Source organism: Cydia pomonella, unplaced genomic scaffold (assembly GCF_033807575.1).
Source record: "Cydia pomonella isolate Wapato2018A unplaced genomic scaffold, ilCydPomo1 PGA_scaffold_89, whole genome shotgun sequence".
Classification (NCBI taxonomy): domain Eukaryota; kingdom Metazoa; phylum Arthropoda; class Insecta; order Lepidoptera; family Tortricidae; genus Cydia; species Cydia pomonella.
The window spans coordinates 22,045-32,219 of record NW_026907922.1 but is presented as its reverse complement, the minus strand read 5'-3'; the positions used below and the strand labels follow the sequence as shown (position 1 = coordinate 32,219).

The following is a 10,175-nucleotide window of genomic DNA, read 5'->3' as shown; positions in this document are numbered from 1 at the left end:
AAAATACAATAAATCTCATTCAATATTAACTGCATTGATAACACAATAAGTGTGTCACTAGGTATTTAAAATATACAATAATGAACTTCGCATATTAAGGATTAATTTTTGTTTTTACACAACAGATTATTCAAAACTCGACCAAGTTGGCAATAAACAAGGTTTACATTGCTATGACCTCAAATTTGACTTGCGTACTTCATAATAAATTATTAATATGTACATATAAAATATAATTGCAGGTTTTGTGTACTACATGGTAATTAAGTTTTAGTTATAAGTTATAGACTATCACATATGACTAAAATGTCGTTCATGCATAATTTGTTGTATTTATAATAATAACATAGTATAGGTATTCTATTTTGATTATTTTAGTACATATAAGATATGTAGGATGCGTTTCCATCCTCTGTGGAGCATTGACATGTGTTGTTAGATCCAGTCACCCCATCTATCTGGAGCCCTCACTATCCTGCCGGAACGAGTAACAATGTTATTACCATTATTTGGTACAGTGTTGTTTACAAAGCGCGGGGTGGCGCTTGATGACGGGGACGGCATTACGTCATCTAAATCAAAGAGTAGGTCCAAATCAGGCGCGTCATTTCTGTGCGGCGAGTCTCTTATAATATGCCTACGATTTCTTATTATTTCATTACCATTAAGTAACTTAATTTTATAGCTGCGTGGGCCTATAACTTTTGATATTGTTCCAGATGACCAACCTTTTTTATTTGGATCCAATAATACTTTAACTTTATCCGCTACTGATAAAGTAGGCAAGTTTTTCGCGTTACGATCGTAATATTTTTTCTGTATGTGCTTTTTATTAAGTAACTTGTCTTTTACATAATTTTGAATTTTTGGTTTTAGAAGCTCTGGACACATTGGAATTATACTTCTCATCTTTCTACTTTGAAGTAGTTGAGCTGGCGATGCTAAATCATAAGATAAAGGCGTATTTAAATATTCTAGAAGGCCTAACCTGTAATCAGTGCGATTTTCACTTGTTTTAATTATAATATTTTTCACAGTTTGAACTGTCCGTTCTATCTGACCGTTAGACTGTGCATATCTTGGAGACGACATTTTATGTGTGAATTGCCATTCATCAGCAAACTTTTTGAAACTCAAAGACGTGAACTGTGGTCCCCCATCTGACATCACTACACTAGGTATCCCTTGGCGACAAAAGATATCCTTAAGAGATGATATTACGTAATCTGACGTTGTTGACAATAACTTTGTAATTTCTATAAACTTGCTATAATAGTCGACTAACAGTAAATAGTCGACCCCATGTATCTGAAACAAATCCACACCTATCTTCACCCACGGTTCATCTGGAATTTCATGTGGAATCAATTCTTCCTTTTGATTATGTTTCCTATGCGACAGACAGATATTACAATTATTTATTAAATTATCTATGTCATTAGTGATGCACGGCCAAAACATTATTTCTCTCGCTCGTAATTTACATTTTTCCTTGCCCATGTGCCCTATATGTAGTTTTGTTAACATATCCTTTCTTAGGGACCTGGGTATAACTATCCTATCACCTTTCCAAACTAACCCTTGTGCCACAGTTATCTCATCCCTATAAGTCCAATAAGGCCTTAATACGTCTACTAAATCTTTCCTATCATCGGGCCACCCTTTTAAAATACATTTTCTTAACTGCACCAGTTCGTCGTCGGTGTCAGTTTGTTTTTGTAGCGCGACAAACTGGTGGTCGGTGAAGTGGTCGTTGGCGACCCCGGCCAGCGCTCGCTCCACAGCACACACCTCGTCGTGCAGCGCCTCGCGGCCAGCATGCTCGACGCTCGCGCTCGGCTCGTATGCGCGCGACAGCGTATCCGCTATATACAGATGTTTACCCGGCTTATATACCAATTTAAAAGTATAACGCTGCAACCGTAATAACATTCTTTGTAGGCGAGATGGCGAGTCTACTATAGGCTTTTTTATTATACTAATTAATGGTTTGTGATCGGTCTCGATCGTAATATCCGATCTTCCATATATGTACGGATAAAATCGCTCACATGCAAACAAACAAGCATACAACTCCTTTTCAATCTGTGCGTAACGTTGCTCCGTTTTAGTTAACGACTTGGAAGCATAGCATACGGGTAGGTTATTTTGCATCAGACAACAGCCAAGGCCACTTTTACTCGCATCTACTGAGATAGTTATAGGCTGATTCATGCTATAATACTGTAACACTGGTCTCTTCATCAAGCATTCTTTTAGATCACTAAAACATTTACTCTGCGACTCATCCCAATGCCATTCAACTTCCTTTTTTAATAACTCTCTTAATGGTTGAGTCTTATCTGATAAATTTGGTATGAACGTTCCTACGTACGTAATAAGCCCTAAAAATCGTTCAATATCCTTCCTATTTGTAGGTGTAGGCATATTTTTTATTGCTGTTATGTGCGAGTCATCCGGGCTCAGACCGTCCTTTGTTATGCGATGTCCTAAGTACTTTATCTCTTCCAAACCAAACCGACATTTATTTCTATTAAGTTTAAGGTTCACTTTCACACACCTCTCCAACACATTTTTCAACCGCTGATCATGCTCCTCCTTGGTACGGCCATACACCAATAAATCATCTATGTACATACATACCCCTTCAATATCATCAAAATTTTCATATATCTTTTTGTGAAACACTTCAGACGCAGAACAGATTCCATATGGCATTCTTAAAAACTTATACCTTCCAAACGGCGTATTAAATGTACAATACCTACTAGTCTCGTCTAGCCGCACCTGCCAGAAACCTGAGCTCGCGTCAAGGGTACTAAAGTACCGCGCGCCTGACAAATTGGACACAATCTCATCGATGGTGGGAAGCCGAAAGTGTTCTCGCTTTATAGCATTATTTAGCTCTTTAGGATCCAAACAAATACGCAAATCTCCGTTAGATTTTTTAACTACCGTTATACTACTAACCCAGTCCGAAGGACCCTCAACTTTAGCAATTATACCCTGAGCTTCCATCTCTAACAACTTATTTTTGACCGCATCCTTTATCGCAAATGGTAATTTCCTCGGTGCATGAATTACCGGTACCGCATCTGATTTTAATTGAATTTTATACTCGCCAGGAAGACAACCTATGCCATGAAAAACATCACTGAATTTCTTTATAAAATCCGGATCATTATCATTAGACTGCTCCACAGACATAACTCGCCTGACCAAATTTAACTCTTTACACGCATACCGTCCCAGTATCGGCGCAGAATTTAAATCAACAATTTTAAACTCTAATACATATAAATTATTTTTGTATCTGACTCGCAAGAAAATCTTTCCTATGACATTAAGACCAGCACCAGAGTATTCAGTAAGTCTTGTATTTGTTTTTGACAAATCCTTACTCGAAATACCTAATTTTCTCAGATAACGTTTAGGGAGTATGTTAACCTCTGCTCCCGTATCTAATTTAAAACACACAGGTACATTATTTATTTTTAATTCCGTGTTCCACTCCTCACAACAGTCACAACATCGGTTTTTAATATTATTTACCTGGTCCTCAGACTCTTCCACCATGTACACCCTGCACATCCTGGCAAAATGATTGGGTCTGGAACATTTCATGCAGCTCCTGCCATACGCCGGACAATCGTACTTTTTGTGCACGCCGCCGCACTGACCGCACCGCCCTCCGCGATATGCGTACGGCGCGCGGTGCTGAGCGCCGGCCGGGCCTGCCGCGCCCGGCGCGCCACTGCGCCCCGCGCCATGCGCCCATCCGCGCCCGCGCCATCCTCGTCCGGAACTCATACCACGACTCGATTTTGCTTCGACTTTCGCACCTGACCGATTCAACTCGTACACTTCTTTGTTAGCTACCGCACACACTTCGTTACCTTTTGTCTCACTAGTACACTCGCGTTTAATGTCCTCCGAATACATTTTCGACACTATAGCAGCCCGACATATTTCTAACGCTTTATTTAGCGTTAGGTCGTCTTCGCGTAACAGTCGCTCTCTAATCGCTGCGCTCACGATTCCACATACGAGTCTATCCTTTATTAATCCGTCGTTTAAGTTACCAAACTCGCACGACTGAGCCAACTTTCTCAACTCAAAGACGTATTGGTCTATGGACTCGTGTTCACCTTGTTGACGAGTAAAAAACCGATGACGCTCGACCGTTACATTTTTTTTCGCTTTAAAATGATTATCGACTTGACCTATTAAAGCCGCTAATGTTGTACATTTCGTCGTACTTTGTTCTATTATCTCACGGCACTGTTCCCCTACGACGTGTAAAAAAATGTTCATTTGTATTTCTTCTGTTTTCTTATTAAGTTCGCATGCCTTAACGTATATTTGAAAACCATTCTTCCACTTCTCCCAAGATTCACACAAACTGCCAAACGCCATATTGGTTACATTTTCCTCAAACTTAAACGGCAAAGGGGGAGTAAGAACCGATTCCATCTTGTTTTTTTCTTTCCGAATTTTCTTACTATCTTCACTTTCTTGTCTTCTGCTTTTTAAATTATGCACTTTTTATCACTTTAACCGGCTGCGCCATGTAAAAGTATAGGGAACACTTCAATAAAACAACGAGATCGAGCAATGACTGACTGTATATTTTTAGAGACAGGTAGACCTCACAAATGCAAATCCGCTGCATACCCACATACATAACATGACAGAAAGCCTAAGTTTCTTTTTTATGCCCGTGCACTATTAATATGCCGTCGAGTATCACTCTAGAAGTACTGTTATTTGATTGATGATATAACGCTCTGTACGATGCAGTGGGTGTAGTTTACTCGCCTGCCGTCTAAGATGCCGAAAAACTTCAATAAATGGAAATGTTCATAGAAAGCCTAAGTTTCTTTTTTATGCCCGTGCACCATTAATATGCCCCAGTATCACTCTAGAAGTACTGTTATTTGATTAATGATATAACGCTCTGTACGATGCAGTGGGTGTAGTTTACTCGCCTGCCGTCTAAGATGCCGAAAACCTTCAATGAATGCAAATGTTAATTGAAAGCTAAAGTTTCTTCTTTGATGCCCGTGCACCATTAATATGCTGCCGAGTATCACTCTAGATATAGTGTTATTTGATACATAGTATAATGTTCTGTACGATAGAGTGGGTGTAGTTTACTCGCTTGCCGTCTAAGATGCCGAAAACCTTCAATGAATGCAAATGTTAATTGAAAGCTAAAGTTTCTTTTTTGATGCCCGTGCACCATTAATATGCTGCCGAGTATCACTCTAGATATAGTGTTATTTGATACATAGTATAGTGTTCTGTACGATAGAGTGGGTGTAGTTTACTCGCCTGCCGTCTAAGATGCAGAAAAACTTCAATGAATGCAAATGTTCATGGAAAGCCAAAGTCTCTTTGATGCCCGTGCATCATGAATATGCCGCCGAGTATCACTCTAGAAATAAAATTATTTGATCGAAAATTTAATGCTTCGTACGATGCAGTGGGTGCGGTTTACTCGCCTGCCGTCTTAGATGCAAATTTTCTTCAATGAATGCAAATGTTCAGAGAAAGCCAAAGTCTCTTTTGATGCCCGTGCACCATTAATATGCCGCCGAGTATCACTCTAGAAATATTGTTATTTGATAGAAAATATAATGCTCTGTACGATTCAGTGGGTGTAGTTTACTCGCCTGCCGTCTAAGATGCCGAAAAACTTCAATGAATGGAAATGTTCATAGAAAGCCTAAGTTTCTTTTTTATGCCCGTGCACCATTAATATGCCGCCGAGTATCACTCTAGAAGTACTGTTATTTGATTGATGATATAACGCTCTGTACGATGCAGTGGGTGTAGTTTACTCGCCTGCCGTCTATGATACCGAAAAACTTCAATGAATGCAAATGTTAATTGAAAGCTAAAGTTTATTTTTTGATGCCCGTGCACCATTAATATGCTGCCGAGTATCACTCTAGATATAGTGTTATTTGATACATAGTATAATGTTCTGTACGATAGAGTGGGTGTAGTTTACTCGCTTGCCGTCTAAGATGCAGAAAAACTTCAATGAATGCAAATGTTCATAGAACGCCAAAGTCTCTTTGATGCCCGTGCATCATGAATATGCCGCCGAGTATCACTCTAGAAATAAAATTATTTGATCGAGAATTTAATGCTTCGTACGATGCAGTGGGTGCGGTTTACTCGCCTGCCGTCTAAGATGCAAATTTTCTTCAATTAATGCAAATGTTCATAGAAAGCCAAAGTCTCTTTTGATGCCCGTGCACCAGTAATATGCCGCCGAGTATCACTCTAGAAATATTGTAATTTGATAGAAAATATAATGCTCTGTACGATTCAGTGGGTGTAGTTTACTCGCCTGCCGTCTAAGATGCCGAAAAACTTCAATGAATGGAAATGTTCATAGAAAGCCTAAGTTTCTTTTTTATGCCCGTGCACTATTAATATGCCCCAGTATCACTCTAGAAGTACTGTTATTTGATTAATGATATAACGCTCTGTACGATGCAGTGGGTGTAGTTTACTCGCCTGCCGTCTAAGATGCCGAAAACCTTCAATGAATGCAAATGTTAATTGAAAGCTAAAGTTTCTTCTTTGATGCCCGTGCACCATTAATATGCTGCCGAGTATCACTCTAGATATAGTGTTATTTGATACATAGTATAATGTTCTGTACGATAGAGTGGGTGTAGTTTACTCGCTTGCCGTCTAAGATGCCGAAAATCTTCAATGAATGCAAATGTTAATTGAAAGCTAAAGTTTCTTTTTTGATGCCCGTGCACCATTAATATGCTGCCGAGTATCACTCTAGATATAGTGTTATTTGATACATAGTATAATGTTCTGTACGATAGAGTGGGTGTAGTTTACTCGCTTGCCTTCTAAGATGCAGAAAAACTTCAATGAATGCAAATGTTCATGGAAAGCCAAAGTCTCTTTGATGCCCGTGCATCATGAATATGCCGCCGAGTATCACTCTAGAAATAAAATTATTTGATCGAAAATTTAATGCTTCGTACGATGCAGTGGGTGCGGTTTACTCGCCTGCCGTCTTAGATGCAAATTTTCTTCAATGAATGCAAATGTTCAGAGAAAGCCAAAGTCTCTTTTGATGCCCGTGCACCATTAATATGCCGCCGAGTATCACTCTAGAAATATTGTTATTTGATAGAAAATATAATGCTCTGTACGATTCAGTGGGTGTAGTTTACTCGCCTGCCGTCTAAGATGCCGAAAAACTTCAATGAATGGAAATGTTCATAGAAAGCCTAAGTTTCTTTTTTATGCCCGTGCACCATTAATATACCGCCGAGTATCACTCTAGAAGTACTGTTATTTGATTGATGATATAACGCTCTGTACGATGCAGTGGGTGTAGTTTACTCGCCTGCCGTCTATGATACCGAAAAACTTCAATGAATGCAAAAGTTCATGGAAAGCCTAAGTTTCTTATTTGTGCACTTGCACTATTAATATGTCGCCGAAGATCACTCTATATATAGTGTTACTTGATAGGTAATATAATGTTCTGTACGATACAGTGGGTGTGGTTTACTCGCCTGCCGTCCAAGATGCAAAAATTCTTCAATGAACGCAAATGTTCATAGAAAGCCGAAGTCTCTTTGATGCCCGTGCACTATTAATATGCCGCCGAGTATCACTCTAGATGTAGTGTTATTTGATACATAGTATAATGTTCTGTACGTTAGAGTGGGTGTAGTTTACTCGCCTGCCGTCTAAGATGCCGAAAACCTTCAATGAATGCAAATGTAAATTGAAAGCTAAAGTTTCTTTTTTGATGCCCGTGCACCATTTATATGCTGCCGAGTATCACTCTAGATATAGTGTTATTTGATACATAGTATAATGTTCTGTACGATAGAGTGGGTGTAGTTTACTCGCTTGCCGTCTAAGATGCAGAAAAACTTCAATGAATGCAAATGTTCATAGAAAGCCAAAGTCTCTTTGATGCCCGTGCATCATGAATATGCCGCCGAGTATCACTCTAGAAATAAAATTATTTGATCGAGAATTTAATGCTTCGTACGATGCAGTGGGTGCGGTTTACTCGCCTGCCTTCTAAGATGCAAATTTTCTTCAATTAATGCAAATGTTCATAGAAAGCCAAAGTCCCTTTTGATGCTCGTGCACCATTTATATGCCGCCGAGTATCACTCTAGAAATATTGTTATATGATAGAAATTATAATGCTCTGTACGATTCAGTGGGTGTAGTTTACTCGCCTGCCGTCTAAGATGCCGAAAAACTTCAATGAATGGAAATGTTCATAGAAAGCCTAAGTTTCTTTTTTATGCCCATGCACCATTAATATGCCGCCGAGTATCACTCTAGAAGTACTGTTATTTGATTGATGATATAACGCTCTGTACGATGCAGTGGGTGTAGTTTACTCGCCTGCCGTCTAAGTTGCCGAAAACCTTCAATTAATGCAAATGTTAATTGAAAGCTAAAGTTTCTTTTTTGATGCCCGTGCACCATTAATATGCTGCCGAGTATCACTCTAGATATAGTGTTATTTAATACATAGTATAATGTTCTGTACGATAGAGTGGGTGTAGTTTACTCGCTTGCCGTCTAAGATGCAGAAAAACTTCAATGAATGCAAATGTTCATAGAAAGCCAAAGTCTCTTTGATGCCCGTGCATCATGAATATGCCGCCAAGTATCACTCTAGAAATAAAATTATTTGATCAATAATTTAATGCTCTGTACGATGCAGTGAGTGCGGTTTACTCGCCTGCCGTCTAAGATGCAAATTTTCTTCAATGAATGCAAATGTTCATAGAAAGCCAAAGTCATTGTTGATGCCCGTGCACCATTAATATGCTGCCGAGTATCACTCTAGAAATATAGTTATTTGATAGAAAATATAATGCTCTGTACGATTCAGAGGGTGTAGTTTACTCGCTTGCCGTCTAAGATGCAGAAAAACTTCAATGAATGCAAATGTTCTTAGAAAGCCAAAGTCTTTTTGATGCCCGTGCATCATGAATATGCCGCCGAGTATCACTCTAGAAATAAAATTATTTGATCAATGATTTAATGCTCTGTACGATGCTGTGGGTGCGGTTTACTCGCCTGCCGTCTAAGATGCAAATTTTCTTCAATGAATGCAAATGTTCATAGAAAGCCAAAGTCATTTTTGATGCCCGTGCACCATTAATATGCCGCCGAGTATCACTCTAGAAATATAGTTATTTGATAGAAAATATAATGCTCTGTACGATTCAGTGGGTGTAGTTTACTCGCCTGCCGTCTAAGATGCCGAAAAACTTCAATGAATGGAAATGTTCATAGAAAGCCTAAGTTTCTTTTTTATGCCCGTGCACCATTAATATGCCGCCGAGTATCACTCTAGAGGTACTGTTATTTGATTGATGATATAACGCTCTGTACGATGCACTGGGTGTAGTTTACTCGCCTGCCGTCTATGATGCCGAAAAACTTCAATAAATGCATAAGTTCATAGAAAGCCTAAGTTTCTTATTTGTGCACTTGCACAATTAATATGTCGCCGAGTATCACTCTAGATATGGTGTTACTTGATAGGTAATGTAATGTTCTGTACGATACAGTGGGTGTGGTTTACTCGCCTGCCGTCTAAGATGCAAAAATTCTTCAATGAATGCAAATGTTCATAGAAAGCCAAAGTCTCTTTGATGCCCGTGCATCATGAATATGCCGTCGAGTATCACTCTAGATATAGTGTTATTTGATACATATTATAATGTTCTATACGATAGAGTGGGTGTAGTTTACTCGCTTGCCGTCTAAGATGCAGAAAAACTTCAATGAATGCAAATGTTCATAGAAAGCCAAAGTCTCTTTTGATGCCCGTGCACCATTAATATGCCGCCGAGTATCACCTTAGAGGTGCTGTTATTTGATTGATGATATAACGCTCTGTACGATGCAGTGGGTGTAGTTGACTCGCCTGCCGTCTAAGATGCCGAAAAACTTCAATTAATGGAAATGTTCATAGAAAGCCTAAGTTTCTTTTTTATGCCCGTGCACCATTAATATGCCGCCGAGTATCACCCTAGAGATAAAGTTATTTGATAGAGAATATAATGCTCTGTACGATGCAGTGGGTGTCGTTTACTCGCCTGCCGTCTAAGATGCCGAAAAACTTGAATGAATAGAAATGTTTA

At 39.1% G+C, this 10,175-nt stretch overlaps 1 protein-coding gene across 1 annotated transcript; it reads right to left on the bottom strand.

Annotated features, from left to right (window-relative positions):
- Positions 1 to 435: 435 nt before the first annotated feature.
- On the bottom strand, positions 436 to 4,681 carry LOC133534338 (uncharacterized). The gene is made up of 3 exons (XM_061873459.1): positions 2,769 to 4,681; positions 1,580 to 1,865; positions 436 to 475 (listed from the first exon to the last, which is right to left on the bottom strand). The coding sequence occupies exons 1-3, from the start codon at positions 4,471 to 4,473 to the stop codon at positions 436 to 438; spliced, it is 2,031 nt and encodes a 676-aa protein (XP_061729443.1). The 5' UTR covers positions 4,474 to 4,681.
- Between the last annotated feature and the right edge of the window lie 5,494 nt (positions 4,682 to 10,175).

Bases quoted from the DNA above. Each gene is read 5' to 3' on its own strand.
- LOC133534338 (XM_061873459.1), bottom strand. From the start codon at position 4,473: ATGGAATCGGTTCTTACTCCCCCTTTGCCGTTTAAGTTTGAGGAAAAT. The intron at 1,866-2,768 runs GTAGGTATTGTA...ATCTGTATATAG, and splicing joins GGTGCGGCTAGACGAGACTA to CGGATACGCTGTCGCGCGCA. The intron at 476-1,579 runs GTTAGTTTGGAA...TCGTTCCGGCAG, and splicing joins GAGATAACTGTGGCACAAGG to GATAGTGAGGGCTCCAGATA.